General features: G+C 59.6%; 1 protein-coding gene across 1 annotated transcript in view; it reads left to right on the forward strand.

Moving 5' to 3' along the window:
* Positions 1-1,806: 1,806 nt before the first annotated feature.
* Positions 1,807-25,335, forward strand: part of LOC126228265 (uncharacterized) — a gene marked incomplete at its 3' end in the record, with an annotated part of 56,333 nt that continues 32,804 nt past the window's right edge. The window contains exons 1-3 of the mRNA XM_049942276.1: positions 1,807-1,864; positions 3,824-3,971; positions 18,869-19,014. Of these exons, the coding sequence (XP_049798233.1) occupies positions 1,807-1,864; positions 3,824-3,971; positions 18,869-19,014 (352 nt within the window). The remainder of the gene's footprint in view (positions 1,865-3,823; positions 3,972-18,868; positions 19,015-25,335) is intronic.

Here is a 25,335-nt window from a genome sequence, read left to right on the forward strand (position 1 = left end):
GTGGCGCGGGATGATGCGCGTCTTCTTGTTGTCGCGGGCCGCGTTTCCGGCCAGCTCGAGCACCTCAGCCGCGAGGTACTCCATGACGGCGGCGAGGTAGACGGGCGCCCCGGCGCCGACGCGCTCGGCGTAGTTTCCCTTGCGCAGGAGGCGGTGGATTCTGCCGACCGGGAACTGGAGCCCAGCCCTGCTTGAGCGGGACTTTGACTTGCCCTTGACTTTGCCTCCCTTTCCGCGTCCGGACATGGCGTTTGGCTAGTGGCGTAAGCGTGAAACACGTAACCGTAACGGTGCGAGCCGCAGCGAGTCGAGCAGCGGAGTGCGTGCGTGTGCCGGCGGCGGCGGGGTGGGGGTCCCTTTATGGGCTCGGGTGCGGCGGCCGGTTGCGCGCGCGCCCCATTGGTCGGCGGCCGCAACAGGGCGAGCTGGTAAAGGTGCGGTGTTGCGGTAGCGGCGGGTGCCACTGTGTGGGGAGACGCTGACTAGAGCGGAGCGCTTGCTGCTTGTTGTTGTACGTTCGAGATGCCGCCCAAGACTAGCGGGAAGGCCGCCAAGAAGGCCGGCAAGGCGCAGAAGAACATTTCGAAGGGCGACAAGAAGAAGAAGCGCAAGAGGAAGGAGAGCTATGCCATCTACATCTACAAGGTGCTGAAGCAGGTGCACCCCGACACGGGCATCTCGTCGAAGGCGATGAGCATCATGAACAGCTTCGTGAACGACATTTTCGAGCGCATTGCGGCCGAGGCGTCTCGCCTGGCGCACTACAACAAGCGCTCGACCATCACGTCCCGCGAGATCCAGACGGCTGTGCGGCTCTTGCTGCCTGGCGAGCTGGCCAAGCACGCCGTGAGCGAGGGCACGAAGGCGGTGACCAAGTACACGAGCTCCAAGTAAGGAGGGGAGGTTGTTACTTCGGCTCTTGGAAGGAAGGAAGCTCCCTCCGTTGCGAGAGCGGCAAAACGGCCCTTTTCAGGGCCACCAAATTGCCTTTGCGGGAAGAGCGGAATTGTGTGTGTGTGTGTGTGTGTGTGTGTGTGTGTGTGAGAGGGGGGCGGCATAGCTACCCGGTTTGGTTGTGGTTGCGAGGCAGCTGGTGGTGTGGTCTCGAATGTGGTTGTGGTTACTGGGGTACGGCCGCGAGGGTTTGGTTGCCGCCGGTGTGACGTGGAATGCGTGCACGAGTCCTGGCGTGGTTGTTTGTCGACACATAGATAGATAGATAGATAGATAGATAGATAGATAGATAGGAGGTGTTGGTGCTGTCTGTGGCGCTGATTCATTTCTTTGTCTCCGTCTGCCCGGTTAGTCACGTGACTGCAATTGAAAGTCCTCGCGATTGATTGATTGTTGGCTGTCACCGTTACGGCCGTCTGCGGGTGTCTGTTGTCACATCATACATGATGGCGAGGGTGAAATGTTGTGTTGCCGTCGACTATTCCCTTTGCTGTACGGCGCGTTGGTGTGTTGGTTGACGTTTTAAATGGACGTGTCGTACTATCATGCATATCCATTACGATGTCGCCAAGAAATGTACGGGCGGGTGGGGTAGGCGACACGCACGGTTGCCCTTGATTTGTGATGATAGCCGTTTCTTGCAGTTTGACTGATGATTGATTGGACTGTTGTGCGCACGCACGTCATTCAAGGTGCACGTGTGTTCGGTTGAGTACAGTAAGCGTGAGGCTATGGGCGTACACGCGTTTCGTTGGTCTGTGTCCCCCGGTGTGAAATGGCAGGTGTGTCGGTGATGTGATCCGATCCGGCGGCTCTGAGTAACTGTCAATATCGGCGCGATACACCGGCGTCATGGCAACGTGTCGGTGTGAACACCAGTCGCACTGTGGCACCGTCGGCGCCGCGAACGGTGACGAAAGGCTGACCTTTGATCGGTCGAGTGTCGTGTCTGGGCAGAACGTGTGGAATGAGCAAAACTGTTGGGGACGGAAACAATGGTGGAGGAGGGGAACGGAAAGTAATAAAACAAACAAACAAAATGGAGAAGCAATCACCGGAAAACGAAGCAGGGAAAAACGGAGAGGCGCTGTCTATAGCAGCGGAACGTTCCCGTGCATTGCAGCCGCACTGAGAGGCGTTTACGGCGCGGCTGCAAGTGTCGGCCGTGGCGACGGCTGAATTGCATTGCCTTCCCGGATGAAAAAAAAAGCGTTCGCCGACATGGCTCGGAGGAGGAATCTATGAGAATGCCTTGCCCTTGCCTGCCGTTTCGTGTGCCCTCCTGTTGTGTACGCTGTTGTTGTCCGGTGTAGCGAAGGGTGTGTATGTAGGGGTGGGTGGGTGTGTGTGTGTGTGTTTAGAAGGTCGATAGCTGCCGTCACGGCAGTCAAAGGTGTCGCGAAAAAGTGTGTTAGCCGTGGTTGGTTGGTTGGTTTGTGTGTTTTAAAGAGAAGGGACGAGAGAGAGAGAGAGAGTGAAAGTAGGTGGAGAGAGAGTGCGTTGCGTGTTGCCTAACTGCGTCCGCGAATATGGCAGTAGTTGGTGGTGGGCGTGCCCTTGCATGTGGCCCGGAAGGCGTGTCCGTTTCGCGGTAGTGGCACCGCTGCTGGCATATTCGGGAGATGGGAGGGGGCGCGAAAGGAGAAAGGAGACGCGGAGGCTTTAAAGACGGGGAGGGCGCGTGTGGGTGGCTCGCGCTGCGCTCGGCGGTTGTGTTTGTGCAACAAATGTGTTGCCGGGAGGGGACCGTTGTTGTGGTGCGGTTGTAGCCGCAGACGCGGCCGGCAGTGAACGTGAGACGACGGGTGCGGGCCGGGGCGGCGCATGTCGCCGGTGCCATGCCTTTTAAGAGCCGCGCGGTCGGGGGTGTGCGCACCGTGTGTCGTGTTGCGAGACGGCAGCATTTGTGCTGCGTGGCGTGGCGTGGCGTGGCGTGGCGTGGCGTGGCGTGGCGTGGCGTGGCGTGGGGGCGAGGAGAGCGAGCCGCGCGGTGTGCTTGGGCGCCGGAGAATGGCACACTGCGCCTGCCCGTTGAGGAGGCCGATGGCCGTGGTGTGGTGGAAATGGAGCGCGTCGGACGTGCACCAATGGGAAAGAGAAACAAAGCGGCGACAACGAACGAAAGGGGGAGGGAGGCCATTGTGTCACATGCGGCGGTGGGAGGAAAAAGAAAAAACAAAAACAAAACAAAAAAAAAAAACAAGAAACAAAGACGTAAGAAAGAGGAGAAACAACAAGGACAATGAGTCGTGCGTTCGCGAGGGGGGTGCGCGTGTCACTCCGGTACGCGCAGTGCGGGAATAGAGGCAGCGTCGGCACGGAGAAGCAAGCAAGCAAGCAAGCAAGGAAGGAAGGAAGGAAGGAAGGACGCACGCGCGCTGCGGCGTTTGGCGCGGTTTGCGGCTGGCGCCTTTGGTGGCAACGGCCAGGACAAGCAGCGGTGTATGGTGGTGTGCGGGGCGGACAGGGGCGGCGGCGGTGGTGGCCTGGGAGGAGGCGAGGCGAGGCGGCGCCGACGGTGGCGTGTGGTACGGCGAAAACGGGACGGACGGCGGATGTTGGAGAGGCGCCGCGCACGCAGACACATGGAAGGAAGGAACGAACGAACGCAAGGGAACAAATGGAGGGGGCGAATGTGGAGATGCGGGCAGGCGGTGGTGTTTGTGGGCATGTGGTGGGGAGAAGGGCGGGGGCGGGAGGACAGAGGCGAGGCGACTGCTTGCGTGCTCGCCCGCTCGCTCGCGTGTCTTTTGTTTTTGTGTTTGTGTTTCCATCGTTTGGTCGCCTTGGAGCCTGTCGGTCCCGTCCGTGTGTGGCCACGCTTCGGGCGCGTGTATGTTTGTACGTTTCGTTTGTTCGTCTTCTGCAGCAGAGGCGGTGCGCGGCAGTGGGAACGCCTGCCTGGCGGCTGGGACGGCCAGCAAATGCGGTTGGATGGGCGGCCACAGCACCGCACCTGTGCCCAAGGAGGCGACGCTGGCGGCGGGGCCCCCTCGGATGCGGCCGGCTGGGGCTGTGTGCGCTGCCGCCGCCGCCGCCGCTGCTGCTGGTGCAGCAGCAACGACGACGAACAACGAGTAAGCAAGAAGAGGACGAAGCGGATGGCTGGTGGGTGAGTGCATTTAGGCGGTCGACAAGGCAGTGCGTGATGTGGCGTTGTGACGGGGGTTTGCTCACGTGGCCTCGTTGTGTCGATGCGCAGGAAGATGAGATGCGGGCAGACGCAGACGCGTACAGAGAGACGAGCCCGGTCTGCAGCAGGATGTGGGGCGCGGCGCGCCGAGTGCAGAGCAGCGCGCGCCGCCTGGGCCGGGCTGGGCCCGCCCGGCGGCGGGCCGCGCTGTTGTCGCGGACGTGAGCGCCCCCTGGCGGGTGGTCGGAGGCGGCGCGGTGGACGTGTGTCCGGTTGGCCAGTGCACATTGCGAGTGGCTGGCTGGCGGTCGGCGGCGAGACGGGAGAGGAGGTATGTGTCGCGGGCGCCTTTGCTGCGCTGCGTCGTTGCGTGCCTGGGCGTGCGCCTGTCGACTGTGTGTGACTGTGTTGGGCGTTGTGCCACGTACGTGTGTGCTCGGCCGAAGGCGTCGGAAGAAAAAGAGAGAGAGAGACGGGCGGGGAAAGTGGGTCGGTGTGCGTGCGTCGCCCGTGATGCGATGATGTCGCGTCATGTCTTGTCTTTGCGAAACGGCTGCCGAGAGGTGTGTGGTGGCGAGCGGGAATGTGCGTTTGGTGGTTGCCGGCCGGCCGGCTGTTGTTGGTGGTTCCTCCTGTGGTTGTTTGTGCTGCTTTGATGGCAACGTGGAAGGACGCCGGTTTCCGTGCCTTGCGTGTGGTTGTGTCGACGGTGACTGGTTGGGGGTGTGCGCCGATGCACGTGCCATCATGTTGTCATGTTTGGGTCGTGAGTGTGTTTTTTGGCTGTGTTGTTGTGTACGGGAAGGGGGGGAGAGGCGGCGGCGGCGGGTGATAGTGCGTGCAGTAGTGCCGTTGCGACGGGCGTCGGGTGGAGCCGTGCGTAGTGGCGGTGGCGGAAAGGTGTAGGTTGCGGGAAGCGAGCCCGTCGCGTGTCGTTGTCGTCGTCGTCGTCGTCGTCGTCGACGGGGTCGCGTGCGCTGTGAATCGAGAGTGGCGGGAAAGGAGCAGCGTGCCGCTGTGTCGTGGTCGTTAGCAGAGGCCTGTGCTTGTCCGTTTGTTTTCTGTCGGACGCTTGGTGCGAGTTGTTTGTTTTGTTGCCGCCGCCGCGGTTGTTTTTGTTTGTCGGCTGTGCTGTGTCGGTGGGTCGGCGAGCTGTTTTGCGGTGCGTGAATGTGTTGGTGCAAAAGTGGCGGCGGCGTCATGGCTGCGACCGCGACGAGCCGCGGGCGCGCCATTGATGATGTTGAACACAGAGCGGCTGTGTGCAATGGGAGGCCTTGTGTACGGGTAGCGGTGTTGTCGTACGTGCATCCGGCCCGGTGCGGAAAGCGCCGTTGCGGTTGCGGGGTTGCCTCTGGTCGCGACGTGTGGTGCTCGGCTTTGTGGGTTTTGTGGTGCCCGTTTGGCCGGTGGGTGGTGTTTTTTGTGTGTTTTTGTTTTTGTTTTTTTTTTGTTGTGTGTGTGTGTGTGTGTGTGTGTGTGGTCGGTCTCTTTGGCGCTCGGTATATATCTGCCTCCTGCTCGGTCTTGCGGCGGTTTTGTCGACGTCGTCTGTAGTTTTTTTGCGGCTTGCCGACGACCGACCGACCGACCGACCGACCGACCGACCGACCGAACTACGACCTACCTGTGACAGCTACGTGTGGCGCCCGAAGGTGAACGTAACGTGACCTCGGCGCCCTTAGCCTAACCTAAGATGTCCGGCCGTAAGGTAGGTGCGGCCACCTGACGCCTCACGTCCGAACGCTTAACCTAACTTTGACGCCTAACCTAACTTTAACCCTTAACCTAACCCACGTCCAACCAACGTAACCTAACCTAACCCAAGCGACGCCAACCCTAACCTAAGGTGTTGTACAGTGCGAATGTCGAAGGCATGTTATAGTCGTAGGTGGAGAGCACTGCACGCAACAAGCGGCTACACGGGTAGCAGGGGTTGTGTGGCGTGGGCTGGGCGGTTTGTGTTAGGTTAGATGGCCTTGGGCAAGTACAGAAAGGGGGCAACAGCAGCCTCAACGGGTGCGGGGACCAAGCAGCAATCGGTATTGTTTGTCAACTGTCGAAGCTGCGTTGGTACAGTACCGGAACCGCAAGCGCTGACAGAGAAAGCACCGAAGCTCTGCAATCGTTATAAGGTACAGAAAGCTGGCTGACGCCAGGGATAAATTCTGCCGAAATTGTCACAAAGGTACGGACGGTGTTTTAGAAAGGCTCGATTGCATGCAACCGGTGGTGGTGTGTTCGTCGCTGTTTAGTAGTGGTTTTGATCCTGTAGTGAAGTAGAAGTGGGTGGTTCCTGTGAAATATTGTGGGTGGAGGTTACACTCAACAACCGAGCTAGGTTTAATAATAATTGGCTCCTTTGACCGACCTCCCGACGCAGCAGCATTAGTGGCAGAACAACGGAGAGACGGATTTGGAAACACATTTCACATACATTTTCCTCAGCATGTTAGGGTCTTAGGTGGAGATTTCAATGTACCCGATATAGACTGGGACACTCAGATGATGTTCAGGACGGGTGGTTGGGGGACAGAGAGCATCGAGTGACATTATACTGAGTGCACTGTCCGAAAAGTACCTCGAGCAAAATGAACAGAGAACCGACTCGTGGAGATGACATCGTGGACCTACTGATGACAAACAGACCCGAACGTGTTTCGACTCTGTATGTGCAGAACAGGGACGCAGTGATCATAAGGCCGTTGCAGGGAGGACGGTGTATCTGTTTGGCTAGCAAGAGTAATAGAAGGCAGATTTCCAGACGACCTGACAGATGAAAACGCAAATGCCTGTTCCGACACTGACAATGTTGAGTGTTCATGGAGAAAGTGCAAGGCAATGGTAAAAATGCGTTTTTAGACAGGTACGTGCCGAGTGTAGAACTGTGAGGGATGGGAAAAAAAACCCACCGTGGTATACTACTACAACAACAACAACGTTAGGAAACTATTGCGAAAGCAAAGAGAGCTTCACCCAAAGTTTAAAACGCAGCCAAAATCCTCCGAGACAAACGGGAAGCTAAACGATGTCAAAGTGAGCGTAAGGAGGGCTATGCGTGAAGCGTTCAGTGAATTCGAAAGTAGAACAAACCCTATGTACCGACCGACGTTGACAGAAAATGCTAGGACGTTGCGGTCTTGCGTTGAATCGGTAAGTGGCTCGAAACAGCATATCCAGACACTCCGGCATGGCGATGGCATTGAAACAGAGGATGACACGCGTAAAGCTGTGGTGAAATACCTAAGCACCTGTTTCCAAAGCTGTTTCACAGAGGACGGACCGCACTCTGCAGTTCCGTCTTCTAAATGCTCGCACGAACGAGAAACTGGCTGACATCGAAGTAAGTGTCCAAGGAGGAATGGGAAAGTCCGCCGGACCCGACGGGATTACCAATTCGCGATTCCTACACAGGGTACGCGAAACAACCTGCCCCCCTCCTAACAGCCGTGTACCGCAAGTCTCTGGAGAGGAAGGGAGGGTTCCAAATGATTGGAAAAGAGCACAGGTAGTCCCAGTCGTCGAGCAGATGCGCAAAACCATAGACCCATATCTCTGACGTCGATGTGTTGTAGAACATGTTGTTTGCTCGAGTATCATGTCGTTTGTGGAAACTCCAGAGTCTACTATGTAGGAATCAACATGGATTCCGGAAACAGCGATCGTGTGTGAGACCCGGCTCGCTTTATTTGCCCATGAGACCCAGAAAGCTCCCAGGTGGATGCCATTGTCCTTGACGTCCGGAAGGCGTTCGAGACAGCTCCGCACCGTCGCCTGATCAACGACGTAAGAGTCTACAGAATATCAGACCAACTGTGTGGCTGGATTGAAGAGATGTCAGCAGACGGAACACAGCATGTTGTTATCGATGGAGAGACAGACGTCTACAGACGTTAAAGTAACCCCTGGCGTGCCACGGGGGAGTGTTATGGGACCATTGCTTTTTCACAATTCACATCATATAAATGACCTAGTAGATAGTGGCGGACGTTCCATGCGTCGTTTCGCGGATGATGCTGTATGTAGTATACAGAGAGGTTGCAGGACGATCGGCAGCGGATAGGCACCCGGTGCAGGGGGAGTGGCAACTGTCCCCTTAACATAGACAAATGTAATGTATTGCGAATATACAGAAAGAAGGATCCTTTACTGTGTGATTGATTATATGATAGCGGGACAAACACTGGTAGCTGTGACGTCTGTAAAATATGTATCTGGGAGTAGGCGTGCGGAATGATTTGGAAGTGGAATGATGATCAGATAAAAGTAAATTGTTGGTAAGGCGGGTACCAGGTTGAGATGCATTGGGAGAATGCTTAGCAAAAACAAAAAAATGTAGTCCATCAACAAAGGAGGTGGCTTACAGAAACACGCGTTCGACCGACCCATACGTGAGTGTTGCCCACCAGTGTGGGACCCGTAGCAGGTCGGGTTGACGGAGGAAGATAGAGAAAGATCCAACGTTTTCGTCACAGGGGTATGTGGTAACCGTGATAGCGTTACGGAGATGGCTAAGTGGCAGACTCTGCAAGGGAGGCGCCCTGCATCGCGGTGTAGCTTGCTCGCCAGGTTTTTCTCGAGAGGGTGCGTTTCCGGATGAGGTATCGAACATATTGCTTCCCCGTACGTATATACCTCCCGAGGAGATCCCGAATGTAACAGTAGAGAGATTCGAGCGCGCACGGAGGCTTTCAGACAGTCGTTCTTCCCGCGTAACATACGCGACTGGAACGGCAAAGGGTGGTAATGACAGTGGCACGTAAAGTGCCCTCCGCCACACACCGTTGGGTGGCTTGCGGCGTACAAATGTAGGAGGTCGGCTGTCGTGTGTGCTTGAAGGCAGATGCGGTGTGTCTGTCGTTGCGGACGGCGGTCAGCCCCCCTCGCGTAAGCGGCGAGGGGCGGCGGCGCTCGGTTGGCCGGTGCCGATGTTGCGCAGGCGGCGCCCGTTTTCTTTGCGGCGGGCAATTTTGTGAGAAACGGGCGCGAATGTTGGCGGGCGAGGTGGCCCGACGGCTGCGGGCCGATCGGGAAACGGTGGGAGGGCGATGGGGCGGCGGAGGTGCGTTTGCACGGCCGGCATCGCCGCACGCCTCCGCTTGTGTGGCTGTGGCGGCGGCCGCGCTGGCCGGGCTGGCGCGGCGACGGTGTGGCAGTTTTGCCGAAGGTTTGGCCATTGTGGCGGGTCGTCGGCTGGGGCTGTGGGGGCGGCATGTGGGCGGGGGCGGCGATTCTCGGCGGGCCGAGCCAGGCTGTAGCGCGCGGTAGCTGCAGTTTGGCCGTGGTTTGCGGCGCTGCCGTGGCGACTGGTTGGCGACTGTGGTGTGGCCGTGTGTAGCCCCATCCTCGGTGGTTTGAACGGCGCGGGTGGTTGCGGCGCAGGTTTGGGGCTGGTCCGCACAGGCTGTCGGACGTTGGGCGGTAGCAAGCGCGGGAGGCGCGGCGCGGCGGCGCGCAGAGTGGCGGCCGCTCTCTCGGCCGTCCGCGCCCGCCCGCGACACTGGCTGGGCCTGGCGGCGCGGCGGCTATTCTCTGCCGCCGTGCTTGCCGCCTGCCGCTCTCGCTCTCGCTCTCGTGTGCGTACGCGCGTCGTCCGTCGAAATAATGGCAGATCAGGCGGCTACGAACGAGACTGCTGCGGCACCCGCCGCCACCGGCACGACGAAGAAGGCCAAGTCTGCGGCGTCTGCGAAGAAGCCGCGCGCCAAGCCTGCGCACCCGCGCACCTCTGAGATGGTGACGGCCGCCATCAAGAGTCTGAAGGAGCGCGGCGGCTCGTCGCTGCAGGCGATCAAGAAGTACATTGCCGCGCACTACAAGCTGGACGCGGAGAAGCTGGCGCCCTTTATCAAGAAGTACCTCAAGTCGGCCGTCGTGGCTGGCGAGCTGGTGCAGACGAAGGGGAAGGGCGCGTCCGGCTCTTTCAAGCTTGCCGGCGCCGGCGGCGGGGCGGCCGAGGGCGGCAAGGCCCGTGCCGGCGGTGCGAAGAAGAAGCGCGCCGCTCCGGCCAGCAAGGAGAAGAAGGGCGCCCGTGCGGCCGGCGCAAAGAAGGCTGGTGGCGTGAAGGCGGCGACCGGTCGGAAGGCGGGCGCCGCCAAGAAGGCGTCTGCGGCGTCGGCGGCTCCCGCGGGTGCGAAGAAGGCGGCTGCGGCCAAGCCGGCCAAGGCCAAGTCGCCGTCGAAGGCGAAGAAGGCCGCCAAGGTTCCGACGAAGAAGCCGAAGGCGCCGCGCCCGAAGAAGGCGACGACGCCGTCTAAGGCGAAGGCGTCGCCCAAGAAGAAGAAGTGAAGTGAAGTAAAGTAAAGAAAGGAAAGGGGAAGGGCTGGCGCTTGACCCCGTCGTCCCCCACCCCCCTCCCCCGCGTCGTCTAGTGGCGCGCGATGGCACGGCTGCGCGCGGCCCAAAACGGCCCTTCTCAGGGCCATCAGAGGACGTCGGGAAGGCGTTGATTGTCGTGCCTGGCGCGTTGTGTTGTGTTGTTTGGGTGGCCGTGCGTGCATGCGCCGGTGTGTGTGTGTGTGTGGTTGGTTGATGTTTGTGTGGCGTTTCTGTATGACCCTTGTGGGTACTGTTTGCGTGCCGTGGTGGATGGATTGTGGGGCCGGTGGCGGTAGGCGGCGGCGCGCGGTAGCGGAGCGGTTGTGGCCGTTTTTTTGTTTTGTGTTTTGTATTTTGTGCGGCGGCCGACGGTTGGTTTCTCATGTTTCTGGAGACTCTGCTTGCTTTGCGGATGGCGCGTCTTGTTTTTGTGTGTGTGTGTCCTCTGTCTCTGAAAGGGAGACGTTGAGACGTGGAAGTGGCCGGCGGGAATTGGGAAGGCGCGGTGGCGCCTCGGAGACGGCGGCGGCCAGCCACCCGTGGGTGACGTCGTCCGGCTGTTTGTTTGTGTGTGTGTGTGTGTGTGTGTGTACTGAAGGGGGTGGGGTGTTGATGACGTCGAATGTGATTGTTGGCGAGAGCGGCTGTGGACGGGAGGGTGGGAATTGTGGTGGTTGTTTTAACGGGGCTAGAGAGAGAGGCTGGGCGGCAAGACCGACAAAAGTTTTGCTCGCGACGGAGAGATGTTAGTGGCCCTGAAAAGGGCCGTTTTTGTGTTGCGCGCGTGCGGTGCCGTGCCGCGGCTAAGCGGTTTAGGCGCGCTCGCCGCGGATGCGGCGCGCGAGCTGGATGTCCTTGGGCATGATGGTGACGCGCTTGGCGTGGATTGCGCACAGGTTGGTGTCTTCGAAGAGGCCGACGAGGTAGGCCTCGCTGGCCTCCTGCAGGGCCATGACTGCGGAGCTCTGGAAGCGCAGGTCGGTCTTGAAGTCCTGGGCGATCTCGCGCACTAGGCGCTGGAACGGCAGCTTGCGGATGAGCAGCTCTGTGCTCTTCTGGTAGCGCCTGATTTCTCGCAGGGCGACGGTGCCCGGCCTGTAGCGGTGGGGCTTCTTGACGCCGCCGGTGGCGGGCGCGCTCTTCCTCGCCGCCTTGGTGGCGAGCTGTTTGCGCGGCGCCTTTCCGCCGGTGGACTTGCGGGCCGTTTGCTTTGTGCGGGCCATAGCGGTTAGCGGTGCGTGCGGTAGCGAAGCGTCCGGTGCTGCCTTGACAACGGGCCCGCGCGGGCCCGCGCTGCGCTTATATGCCCTCGGTGCGCGTGGTGGGGGGAGGGCGGGCCAGAGTCTATATAGGGGGGCGGCGCGCGCTCACGGCGCACCACCGTTGCGCGCTTCGCTTACTCGGCCGCTGAGAGCTCGAGAAGAGGTTTTTCTGTGCTGTGGGCGCTGCGGAGAGCAAATTGTCGTGCGTTGTTTTGACAACGCGTGCAAATTGTCGTGTTCCGCGCCTCGCAGCATGGGAAAGAAGCGTACGCAGAGGAAACCTGCCGCTACGATGGGTCCTTCGGTTGTGCAACTCACTGAGTCTGCCGACCGTGCAAGGAACTCCAGAGAAGACGAGTCGCGGCCTGTCCCCCCTTTGTACGTCAAGTGCAAAGGCGGGTGGACAGCGCTGTTCGACACCATGACGAGCTGCGCTCGGAGCGAGGTGGTCTACGAGTCTGTCGATACAGACTCGCTGATCTGCGTTCGAGCCGCAAACGTGGCCGACCACAGGGCGATCAAGGTCGCAGTGGCCGACCACGTCGTCGACGCGCCGCCGGCGCGAGAGAAGGCACCTTCCGTAGGAAGGGTGAAGACGACTAAGGCACTCCTCAGGGGGTTGCCTTGGTGCTGTGATGAGGCAGCGGTCCGGGAAGGGCTGCTGCGAGCCGGGTTTGGTAGTGCAGCCGCAAGGTTGCACAACCGAACCAACAGGAAGAGGGCGCCGCTCTATGCCGTGACCGTGCAAACGGTCGACGGCGGGAGTGACATCTTCGACTTGCGGAAGTTGCTGGGCTTCCCGGTTACGACAGAGGCTCTCCCGACCGCCATGGATCCTCAGCCCCAGTGCTTCAGGTGCCAGGGCGAGGGCCATGTTGCGAAGTATTGCCGCAACGCGGCGCGGTGCGTCAAGTGCTCAGGTGAGCACGACAGCCGCGCCTGCGACCGCGGCAGCAACGCTCTGCCGACATGTGTCCGGTGTGGCGGCCCGCACGTCGCCAGTTGGCGCGGCTGTTCGGCTTTCTCAAGCCGCAGCCGTGCCGGGGGCGGCGAAGCGGCCGCGGCCGCACCGACGCAGCAGCAGAAGAGAAGACGACGCCGGAAACGGCGTAGGGCGCAGAACAGCCCGGCGCAGCTAAGGGACGGCGCAGCAGCAGTTCCACCTGCCAGGGGCAGGGACGGCCGCTCGGAAACGGGCAGCCAGGACGCAGCTCGCCTTCCTGCGAAGAGATGTGACCTCCAACTCGGCACCGCCGTGAAGGAGGCCACAGCAGCCCTCAAAGCCGTCATGGCGGCGGAGAGGGCTGCCTTCGCAGCCGCCGTGGCTGCAGAGAAGGAAGAGGCCTTGAGGCAACTGCGAGCAGTTTTCGCCCAAGGCCTCAGCGCAGTCGTACCTGCGAACACTCCTGCGACCTCGCAGAAGGACGTTCGCGCGCCTATCCCAGCTCTTGTTCCAGCAGCAGCGCGGGTGAGAGGCGCAAAGAAGAAGAAGACAACCGCCGTCGCAGAGGAGCCGCTGGCGACGCCGACTGCTACGGGACCGGGCCCCGCAAGGGGTCGAGGAGCCAGTAGGCCGGTCTTCATCGCAGAAGCGTCGCCGCCCTGCCGCGCCGAGTTTTTATGTTACAGGGAGTAAGCCACCGCGGCCGGCCCAGGAGACTACAAGCGAGCCCAGCCGCAGCACCGGACTGCCCCAGCTAACAACCACGCAGTACATAGGTAACGTTGCACGATACCTCACGCTAACCACCCTCACCTTGCATGCTCTGTCGCAGCTAGCAAGCCGCTACTGCCCTTACCACCCGTCCTACTGTCGCAGAGGTTTTTTTCCCTTGGCGCTGGCCTTGGCACTTTTTTTCCTCTGCTCTTAAAACCGCTACCCTTCGATCGTTTTCGACCACTACTATCTCCTGATGGACCATGTTAATGAGTAGTCTTACCCAGACGCATGGATAACATCACAGCCTGCATCCTGTGACGCCTGATTCAAAACTAACATGCTTACGGAGGTGACAGTAAAACTTTTGTGTTGGTCACCACGTTGGTGCGGGCGTGGAGGGGCCCCATCCTATAAAAAAAATAAAAAAAAGCTCACGGCGCACCGTAGCCGACTCGCTAGCGCCGGGTGAGGAGCTGCCGCTTGTGCTTTTTTTGCTTGAGGAGGAGGAAGAATGACAGGCCGCGGCAAGGGAGGAAAGGGGCTGGGGAAGGGTGGCGCCAAGCGGCACCGCAAGGTGTTGCGCGACAACATCCAGGGCATCACGAAGCCCGCCATCCGCCGCCTGGCTCGCAGGGGCGGCGTGAAGCGCATCTCTGGTCTGATCTACGAGGAGACCCGCGGAGTGCTGAAGGTGTTCCTGGAGAACGTGATCCGCGACGCGGTGACGTACACTGAGCACGCCAAGCGCAAGACTGTGACGGCCATGGACGTGGTGTACGCCCTGAAGAGGCAGGGGCGCACCCTGTACGGTTTCGGCGGTTAGGCAGGCAGCCGGTGTGCTGTGCTGTGGCCTTCCCGCGGCCGTGCCGTTGCCCGTGCTTGGTGGGAGAGACGAAAAACGGCCCTTTTCAGGGCCACCACACTGTTCGGAAATTGAAAAGTGCGAAAGGGTCTGTGTTGCCTGCCTGCCTCTGTGTTTGTTGTTGTTGTGCGCCTCTGTTGCTTTGCGTGCGTGCGTTCCGTTTGGAGATTCGACGTGACGTGTGTGTGTGATGGATGCGGGAGGGCGCGGCTGAGTCCGGTGTGTGCGTGGTTTGTTTGTGGCGCGGGCCGGGACCATCGATCGGATCAGCTGTTTGGTTTGGTTTGTGCTGTGCCTGTGTGTTTGGAGAGCGCGCGCGGCGGCCCCGCGTGTCGTCCGTCGTCGGGCCGTTACGCGCTGTGTGTGTGTCGCGCGCGCTCTTTTAATTATGAACATATTAACAATGATCACATCACATTATTGGTGTATTGATGTCGTTGTCGTTGTTTGGAACGCGACTGTGCGTGCGTGGAGGGGTGCAGAAAAAATGTGTGTGTGTGTTCGGCCACACGGGCTGTGGACAAGATGGCGGACGTGCGCCGGCGCCGGCTGCGAATGAATGACTGTGGACGTTGTTGTAAAGTGCGGCGAGGACGACGGAAACTTTGCTTTGGACGTAGGTTTGTGTGGTGGCCCTGAAAAGGGCCGATTGTTGTGAGGCGAGCCGGCAAGGCAAAGGCGCGTTTGCGTTTGCGTGCAGGGAGCACGCAAGCGCAGCGCCGCGGTCCCTGTTTAGGCCTTCTTCTCGGTCTTCTTTGGCAGCAGGACGGCCTGGATGTTGGGCAGGACACCACCCTGTGCGATGGTGACGCCCGACAAGAGCTTGTTGAGCTCCTCGTCGTTGCGGATGGCGAGCTGCAGGTGGCGCGGGATGATGCGCGTCTTCTTGTTGTCGCGGGCCGCGTTTCCGGCCAGCTCGAGCACCTCAGCCGCGAGGTACTCCATGACGGCGGCGAGGTAGACGGGCGCCCCGGCGCCGACGCGCTCGGCGTAGTTTCCCTTGCGCAGGAGGCGGTGGATTCTGCCGACCGGGAACTGGAGCCCAGCCCTGCTTGAGCGGGACTTTGACTTGCCCTTGACTTTGCCTCCCTTTCCGCGTCCGGACATGGCGTTTGGCTAGTGGCGTAAGCGTGAAACACGTAACCGTAACGGTGCGAGCCGCAGCGAGTCGAGCAGCGGAGTGCGTGCGTGTGCCGGCGGCGGCGGGGTGGGGGTCCCTTTATGGGCTCGGGTGCGGCGGCCGGTTGCGCGCGCGCCCCATTGGTCGGCGGCCGCAACAGGGCGAGCTGGTAAAGGTGCGGTGTTGCGGTAGCGGCGGGTGCCACTGTGTGGGGAGACGCTGACTAGAGCGGAGCGCTTGCTGCTTGTTGTTGTACGTTCGAGATGCCGCCCAAGACTAGCGGGAAGGCCGCCAAGAAGGCCGGCAAGGCGCAGAAGAACATTTCGAAGGGCGACAAGAAGAAGAAGCGCAAGAGGAAGGAGAGCTATGCCATCTACATCTACAAGGTGCTGAAGCAGGTGCACCCCGACACGGGCATCTCGTCGAAGGCGATGAGCATCATGAACAGCTTCGTGAACGACATTTTCGAGCGCATTGCGGCCGAGGCGTCTCGCCTGGCGCACTACAACAAGCGCTCGACCATCACGTCCCGCGAGATCCAGACGGCTGTGCGGCTCTTGCTGCCTGGCGAGCTGGCCAAGCACGCCGTGAGCGAGGGCACGAAGGCGGTGACCAAGTACACGAGCTCCAAGTAAGGAGGGGAGGTTGTTACTTCGGCTCTTGGAAGGAAGGAAGCTCCCTCCGTTGCGAGAGCGGCAAAACGGCCCTTTTCAGGGCCACCAAATTGCCTTTGCGGGAAGAGCGGAATTGTTTGTGTGTGTGTGTGTGTGTGTGTGTGTGTGTGTGTGAGAGGGGGGCGGCATAGCTACCCGGTTTGGTTGTGGTTGCGAGGCAGCTGGTGGTGTGGTCTCGAATGTGGTTGTGGTTACTGGGGTACGGCCGCGAGGGTTTGGTTGCCGCCGGTGTGACGTGGAATGCGTGCACGAGTCCTGGCGTGGTTGTTTGTCGACACATAGATAGATAGATAGATAGATAGATAGATAGATAGGAGGTGTTGGTGCTGTCTGTGGCGCTGATTCATTTCTTTGTCTCCGTCTGCCCGGTTAGTCACGTGACTGCAATTGAAAGTCCTCGCGATTGATTGATTGTTGGCTGTCACCGTTACGGCCGTCTGCGGGTGTCTGTTGTCACATCATACATGATGGCGAGGGTGAAATGTTGTGTTGCCGTCGACTATTCCCTTTGCTGTACGGCGCGTTGGTGTGTTGGTTGACGTTTTAAATGGACGTGTCGTACTATCATGCATATCCATTACGATGTCGCCAAGAAATGTACGGGCGGGTGGGGTAGGCGACACGCACGGTTGCCCTTGATTTGTGATGATAGCCGTTTCTTGCAGTTTGACTGATGATTGATTGGACTGTTGTGCGCACGCACGTCATTCAAGGTGCACGTGTGTTCGGTTGAGTACAGTAAGCGTGAGGCTATGGGCGTACACGCGTTTCGTTGGTCTGTGTCCCCCGGTGTGAAATGGCAGGTGTGTCGGTGATGTGATCCGATCCGGCGGCTCTGAGTAACTGTCAATATCGGCGCGATACACCGGCGTCATGGCAACGTGTCGGTGTGAACACCAGTCGCACTGTGGCACCGTCGGCGCCGCGAACGGTGACGAAAGGCTGACCTTTGATCGGTCGAGTGTCGTGTCTGGGCAGAACGTGTGGAATGAGCAAAACTGTTGGGGACGGAAACAATGGTGGAGGAGGGGAACGGAAAGTAATAAAACAAACAAACAAAATGGAGAAGCAATCACCGGAAAACGAAGCAGGGAAAAACGGAGAGGCGCTGTCTATAGCAGCGGAACGTTCCCGTGCATTGCAGCCGCACTGAGAGGCGTTTACGGCGCGGCTGCAAGTGTCGGCCGTGGCGACGGCTGAATTGCATTGCCTTCCCGGATGAAAAAAAAAGCGTTCGCCGACATGGCTCGGAGGAGGAATCTATGAGAATGCCTTGCCCTTGCCTGCCGTTTCGTGTGCCCTCCTGTTGTGTACGCTGTTGTTGTCCGGTGTAGCGAAGGGTGTGTATGTAGGGGTGGGTGGGTGTGTGTGTGTGTGTTTAGAAGGTCGATAGCTGCCGTCACGGCAGTCAAAGGTGTCGCGAAAAAGTGTGTTAGCCGTGGTTGGTTGGTTGGTTTGTGTGTTTTAAAGAGAAGGGACGAGAGAGAGAGAGAGAGTGAAAGTAGGTGGAGAGAGAGTGCGTTGCGTGTTGCCTAACTGCGTCCGCGAATATGGCAGTAGTTGGTGGTGGGCGTGCCCTTGCATGTGGCCCGGAAGGCGTGTCCGTTTCGCGGTAGTGGCACCGCTGCTGGCATATTCGGGAGATGGGAGGGGGCGCGAAAGGAGAAAGGAGACGCGGAGGCTTTAAAGACGGGGAGGGCGCGTGTGGGTGGCTCGCGCTGCGCTCGGCGGTTGTGTTTGTGCAACAAATGTGTTGCCGGGAGGGGACCGTTGTTGTGGTGCGGTTGTAGCCGCAGACGCGGCCGGCAGTGAACGTGAGACGACGGGTGCGGGCCGGGGCGGCGCATGTCGCCGGTGCCATGCCTTTTAAGAGCCGCGCGGTCGGGGGTGTGCGCACCGTGTGTCGTGTTGCGAGACGGCAGCATTTGTGCTGCGTGGCGTGGCGTGGCGTGGCGTGGCGTGGCGTGGCGTGGCGTGGCGTGGGGGCGAGGAGAGCGAGCCGCGCGGTGTGCTTGGGCGCCGGAGAATGGCACACTGCGCCTGCCCGTTGAGGAGGCCGATGGCCGTGGTGTGGTGGAAATGGAGCGCGTCGGACGTGCACCAATGGGAAAGAGAAACAAAGCGGCGACAACGAACGAAAGGGGGAGGGAGGCCATTGTGTCACATGCGGCGGTGGGAGGAAAAAGAAAAAACAAAAACAAAACAAAAAAAAAAAACAAGAAACAAAGACGTAAGAAAGAGGAGAAACAACAAGGACAATGAGTCGTGCGTTCGCGAGGGGGGTGCGCGTGTCACTCCGGTACGCGCAGTGCGGGAATAGAGGCAGCGTCGGCACGGAGAAGCAAGCAAGCAAGCAAGCAAGGAAGGAAGGAAGGAAGGAAGGACGCACGCGCGCTGCGGCGTTTGGCGCGGTTTGCGGCTGGCGCCTTTGGTGGCAACGGCCAGGACAAGCAGCGGTGTATGGTGGTGTGCGGGGCGGACAGGGGCGGCGGCGGTGGTGGCCTGGGAGGAGGCGAGGCGAGGCGGCGCCGACGGTGGCGTGTGGTACGGCGAAAACGGGACGGACGGCGGATGTTGGAGAGGCGCCGCGCACGCAGACACATGGAAGGAAGGAACGAACGAACGCAAGGGAACAAATGGAGGGGGCGAATGTGGAGATGCGGGCAGGCGGTGGTGTTTGTGGGCATGTGGTGGGGAGAAGGGCGGGGGCGGGAGGACAGAGGCGAGGCGACTGCTTGCGTGCTCGCCCGCTCGCTCGCGTGTCTTTTGTTTTTGTGTTTGTGTTTCCATCGTTTGGTCGCCTTGGAGCCTGTCGGTCCCGTCCGTGTGTGGCCACGCTTCGGGCGCGTGTATGTTTGTACGTTTCGTTTGTTCGTCTTCTGCAGCAGAGGCGGTGCGCGGCAGTGGGAACGCCTGCCTGGCGGCTGGGACGGCCAGCAAATGCGGTTGGATGGGCGGCCACAGCACCGCACCTGTGCCCAAGGAGGCGACGCTGGCGGCGGGGCCCCCTCGGATGCGGCCGGCTGGGGCTGTGTGCGCTGCCGCCGCCGCCGCCGCTGCTGCTGGTGCAGCAGCAACGACGACGAACAACGAGTAAGCAAGAAGAGGACGAAGCGGATGGCTGGTGGGTGAGTGCATTTAGGCGGTCGACAAGGCAGTGCGTGATGTGGCGTTGTGACGGGGGTTTGCTCACGTGGCCTCGTTGTGTCGATGCGCAGGAAGATGAGATGCGGGCAGACGCAGACGCGTACAGAGAGACGAGCCCGGTCTGCAGCAGGATGTGGGGCGCGGCGCGCCGAGTGCAGAGCAGCGCGCGCCGCCTGGGCCGGGCTGGGCCCGCCCGGCGGCGGGCCGCGCTGTTGTCGCGGACGTGAGCGCCCCCTGGCGGGTGGTCGGAGGCGGCGCGGTGGACGTGTGTCCGGTTGGCCAGTGCACATTGCGAGTGGCTGGCTGGCGGTCGGCGGCGAGACGGGAGAGGAGGTATGTGTCGCGGGCGCCTTTGCTGCGCTGCGTCGTTGCGTGCCTGGGCGTGCGCCTGTCGACTGTGTGTGACTGTGTTGGGCGTTGTGCCACGTACGTGTGTGCTCGGCCGAAGGCGTCGGAAGAAAAAGAGAGAGAGAGACGGGCGGGGAAAGTGGGTCGGTGTGCGTGCGTCGCCCGTGATGCGATGATGTCGCGTCATGTCTTGTCTTTGCGAAACGGCTGCCGAGAGGTGTGTGGTGGCGAGCGGGAATGTGCGTTTGGTGGTTGCCGGCCGGCCGGCTGTTGTTGGTGGTTCCTCCTGTGGTTGTTTGTGCTGCTTTGATGGCAACGTGGAAGGACGCCGGTTTCCGTGCCTTGCGTGTGGTTGTGTCGACGGTGACTGGTTGGGGGTGTGCGCCGATGCACGTGCCATCATGTTGTCATGTTTGGGTCGTGAGTGTGTTTTTTGGCTGTGTTGTTGTGTACGGGAAGGGGGGGAGAGGCGGCGGCGGCGGGTGATAGTGCGTGCAGTAGTGCCGTTGCGACGGGCGTCGGGTGGAGCCGTGCGTAGTGGCGGTGGCGGAAAGGTGTAGGTTGCGGGAAGCGAGCCCGTCGCGTGTCGTTGTCGTCGTCGTCGTCGTCGTCGACGGGGTCGCGTGCGCTGTGAATCGAGAGTGGCGGGAAAGGAGCAGCGTGCCGCTGTGTCGTGGTCGTTAGCAGAGGCCTGTGCTTGTCCGTTTGTTTTCTGTCGGACGCTTGGTGCGAGTTGTTTGTTTTGTTGCCGCCGCCGCGGTTGTTTTTGTTTGTCGGCTGTGCTGTGTCGGTGGGTCGGCGAGCTGTTTTGCGGTGCGTGAATGTGTTGGTGCAAAAGTGGCGGCGGCGTCATGGCTGCGACCGCGACGAGCCGCGGGCGCGCCATTGATGATGTTGAACACAGAGCGGCTGTGTGCAATGGGAGGCCTTGTGTACGGGTAGCGGTGTTGTCGTACGTGCATCCGGCCCGGTGCGGAAAGCGCCGTTGCGGTTGCGGGGTTGCCTCTGGTCGCGACGTGTGGTGCTCGGCTTTGTGGGTTTTGTGGTGCCCGTTTGGCCGGTGGGTGGTGTTTTTTGTGTGTTTTTGTTTTTGTTTTTTTTTTGTTGTGTGTGTGTGTGTGTGTGTGTGTGGTCGGTCTCTTTGGCGCTCGGTATATATCTGCCTCCTGCTCGGTCTTGCGGCGGTTTTGTCGACGTCGTCTGTAGTTTTTTTGCGGCTTGCCGACGACCGACCGACCGACCGACCGACCGACCGACCGACCGAACTACGACCTACCTGTGACAGCTACGTGTGGCGCCCGAAGGTGAACGTAACGTGACCTCGGCGCCCTTAGCCTAACCTAAGATGTCCGGCCGTAAGGTAGGTGCGGCCACCTGACGCCTCACGTCCGAACGCTTAACCTAACTTTGACGCCTAACCTAACTTTAACCCTTAACCTAACCCACGTCCAACCAACGTAACCTAACCTAACCCAAGCGACGCCAACCCTAACCTAAGGTGTTGTACAGTGCGAATGTCGAAGGCATGTTATAGTCGTAGGTGGAGAGCACTGCACGCAACAAGCGGCTACACGGGTAGCAGGGGTTGTGTGGCGTGGGCTGGGCGGTTTGTGTTAGGTTAGATGGCCTTGGGCAAGTACAGAAAGGGGGCAACAGCAGCCTCAACGGGTGCGGGGACCAAGCAGCAATCGGTATTGTTTGTCAACTGTCGAAGCTGCGTTGGTACAGTACCGGAACCGCAAGCGCTGACAGAGAAAGCACCGAAGCTCTGCAATCGTTATAAGGTACAGAAAGCTGGCTGACGCCAGGGATAAATTCTGCCGAAATTGTCACAAAGGTACGGACGGTGTTTTAGAAAGGCTCGATTGCATGCAACCGGTGGTGGTGTGTTCGTCGCTGTTTAGTAGTGGTTTTGATCCTGTAGTGAAGTAGAAGTGGGTGGTTCCTGTGAAATATTGTGGGTGGAGGTTACACTCAACAACCGAGCTAGGTTTAATAATAATTGGCTCCTTTGACCGACCTCCCGACGCAGCAGCATTAGTGGCAGAACAACGGAGAGACGGATTTGGAAACACATTTCACATACATTTTCCTCAGCATGTTAGGGTCTTAGGTGGAGATTTCAATGTACCCGATATAGACTGGGACACTCAGATGATGTTCAGGACGGGTGGTTGGGGGACAGAGAGCATCGAGTGACATTATACTGAGTGCACTGTCCGAAAAGTACCTCGAGCAAAATGAACAGAGAACCGACTCGTGGAGATGACATCGTGGACCTACTGATGACAAACAGACCCGAACGTGTTTCGACTCTGTATGTGCAGAACAGGGACGCAGTGATCATAAGGCCGTTGCAGGGAGGACGGTGTATCTGTTTGGCTAGCAAGAGTAATAGAAGGCAGATTTCCAGACGACCTGACAGATGAAAACGCAAATGCCTGTTCCGACACTGACAATGTTGAGTGTTCATGGAGAAAGTGCAAGGCAATGGTAAAAATGCGTTTTTAGACAGGTACGTGCCGAGTGTAGAACTGTGAGGGATGGGAAAAAAAACCCACCGTGGTATACTACTACAACAACAACAACGTTAGGAAACTATTGCGAAAGCAAAGAGAGCTTCACCCAAAGTTTAAAACGCAGCCAAAATCCTCCGAGACAAACGGGAAGCTAAACGATGTCAAAGTGAGCGTAAGGAGGGCTATGCGTGAAGCGTTCAGTGAATTCGAAAGTAGAACAAACCCTATGTACCGACCGACGTTGACAGAAAATGCTAGGACGTTGCGGTCTTGCGTTGAATCGGTAAGTGGCTCGAAACAGCATATCCAGACACTCCGGCATGGCGATGGCATTGAAACAGAGGATGACACGCGTAAAGCTGTGGTGAAATACCTAAGCACCTGTTTCCAAAGCTGTTTCACAGAGGACGGACCGCACTCTGCAGTTCCGTCTTCTAAATGCTCGCACGAACGAGAAACTGGCTGACATCGAAGTAAGTGTCCAAGGAGGAATGGGAAAGTCCGCCGGACCCGACGGGATTACCAATTCGCGATTCCTACACAGGGTACGCGAAACAACCTGCCCCCCTCCTAACAGCCGTGTACCGCAAGTCTCTGGAGAGGAAGGGAGGGTTCCAAATGATTGGAAAAGAGCACAGGTAGTCCCAGTCGTCGAGCAGATGCGCAAAACCATAGACCCATATCTCTGACGTCGATGTGTTGTAGAACATGTTGTTTGCTCGAGTATCATGTCGTTTGTGGAAACTCCAGAGTCTACTATGTAGGAATCAACATGGATTCCGGAAACAGCGATCGTGTGTGAGACCCGGCTCGCTTTATTTGCCCATGAGACCCAGAAAGCTCCCAGGTGGATGCCATTGTCCTTGACGTCCGGAAGGCGTTCGAGACAGCTCCGCACCGTCGCCTGATCAACGACGTAAGAGTCTACAGAATATCAGACCAACTGTGTGGCTGGATTGAAGAGATGTCAGCAGACGGAACACAGCATGTTGTTATCGATGGAGAGACAGACGTCTACAGACGTTAAAGTAACCCCTGGCGTGCCACGGGGGAGTGTTATGGGACCATTGCTTTTTCACAATTCACATCATATAAATGACCTAGTAGATAGTGGCGGACGTTCCATGCGTCGTTTCGCGGATGATGCTGTATGTAGTATACAGAGAGGTTGCAGGACGATCGGCAGCGGATAGGCACCCGGTGCAGGGGGAGTGGCAACTGTCCCCTTAACATAGACAAATGTAATGTATTGCGAATATACAGAAAGAAGGATCCTTTACTGTGTGATTGATTATATGATAGCGGGACAAACACTGGTAGCTGTGACGTCTGTAAAATATGTATCTGGGAGTAGGCGTGCGGAATGATTTGGAAGTGGAATGATGATCAGATAAAAGTAAATTGTTGGTAAGGCGGGTACCAGGTTGAGATGCATTGGGAGAATGCTTAGCAAAAACAAAAAAATGTAGTCCATCAACAAAGGAGGTGGCTTACAGAAACACGCGTTCGACCGACCCATACGTGAGTGTTGCCCACCAGTGTGGGACCCGTAGCAGGTCGGGTTGACGGAGGAAGATAGAGAAAGATCCAACGTTTTCGTCACAGGGGTATGTGGTAACCGTGATAGCGTTACGGAGATGGCTAAGTGGCAGACTCTGCAAGGGAGGCGCCCTGCATCGCGGTGTAGCTTGCTCGCCAGGTTTTTCTCGAGAGGGTGCGTTTCCGGATGAGGTATCGAACATATTGCTTCCCCGTACGTATATACCTCCCGAGGAGATCCCGAATGTAACAGTAGAGAGATTCGAGCGCGCACGGAGGCTTTCAGACAGTCGTTCTTCCCGCGTAACATACGCGACTGGAACGGCAAAGGGTGGTAATGACAGTGGCACGTAAAGTGCCCTCCGCCACACACCGTTGGGTGGCTTGCGGCGTACAAATGTAGGAGGTCGGCTGTCGTGTGTGCTTGAAGGCAGATGCGGTGTGTCTGTCGTTGCGGACGGCGGTCAGCCCCCCTCGCGTAAGCGGCGAGGGGCGGCGGCGCTCGGTTGGCCGGTGCCGATGTTGCGCAGGCGGCGCCCGTTTTCTTTGCGGCGGGCAATTTTGTGAGAAACGGGCGCGAATGTTGGCGGGCGAGGTGGCCCGACGGCTGCGGGCCGATCGGGAAACGGTGGGAGGGCGATGGGGCGGCGGAGGTGCGTTTGCACGGCCGGCATCGCCGCACGCCTCCGCTTGTGTGGCTGTGGCGGCGGCCGCGCTGGCCGGGCTGGCGCGGCGACGGTGTGGCAGTTTTGCCGAAGGTTTGGCCATTGTGGCGGGTCGTCGGCTGGGGCTGTGGGGGCGGCATGTGGGCGGGGGCGGCGATTCTCGGCGGGCCGAGCCAGGCTGTAGCGCGCGGTAGCTGCAGTTTGGCCGTGGTTTGCGGCGCTGCCGTGGCGACTGGTTGGCGACTGTGGTGTGGCCGTGTGTAGCCCCATCCTCGGTGGTTTGAACGGCGCGGGTGGTTGCGGCGCAGGTTTGGGGCTGGTCCGCACAGGCTGTCGGACGTTGGGCGGTAACAAGCGCGGGAGGCGCGGCGCGGCGGCGCGCAGAGTGGCGGCCGCTCTCTCGGCCGTCCGCGCCCGCCCGCGACACTGGCTGGGCCTGGCGGCGCGGCGGCTATTCTCTGCCGCCGTGCTTGCCGCCTGCCGCTCTCGCTCTCGCTCTCGTGTGCGTACGCGCGTCGTCCGTCGAAATAATGGCAGATCAGGCGGCTACGAACGAGACTGCTGCGGCACCCGCCGCCACCGGCACGACGAAGAAGGCCAAGTCTGCGGCGTCTGCGAAGAAGCCGCGCGCCAAGCCTGCGCACCCGCGCACCTCTGAGATGGTGACGGCCGCCATCAAGAGTCTGAAGGAGCGCGGCGGCTCGTCGCTGCAGGCGATCAAGAAGTACATTGCCGCGCACTACAAGCTGGACGCGGAGAAGCTGGCGCCCTTTATCAAGAAGTACCTCAAGTCGGCCGTCGTGGCTGGCGAGCTGGTGCAGACGAAGGGGAAGGGCGCGTCCGGCTCTTTCAAGCTTGCCGGCGCCGGCGGCGGGGCGGCCGAGGGCGGCAAGGCCCGTGCCGGCGGTGCGAAGAAGAAGCGCGCCGCTCCGGCCAGCAAGGAGAAGAAGGGCGCCCGTGCGGCCGGCGCAAAGAAGGCTGGTGGCGTGAAGGCGGCGACCGGTCGGAAGGCGGGCGCCGCCAAGAAGGCGTCTGCGGCGTCGGCGGCTCCCGCGGGTGCGAAGAAGGCGGCTGCGGCCAAGCCGGCCAAGGCCAAGTCGCCGTCGAAGGCGAAGAAGGCCGCCAAGGTTCCGA

The sequence above is a fragment of the Schistocerca nitens genome, unplaced genomic scaffold (genome assembly GCF_023898315.1).
Source record: "Schistocerca nitens isolate TAMUIC-IGC-003100 unplaced genomic scaffold, iqSchNite1.1 HiC_scaffold_353, whole genome shotgun sequence".
Lineage (NCBI taxonomy): Eukaryota > Metazoa > Arthropoda > Insecta > Orthoptera > Acrididae > Schistocerca > Schistocerca nitens.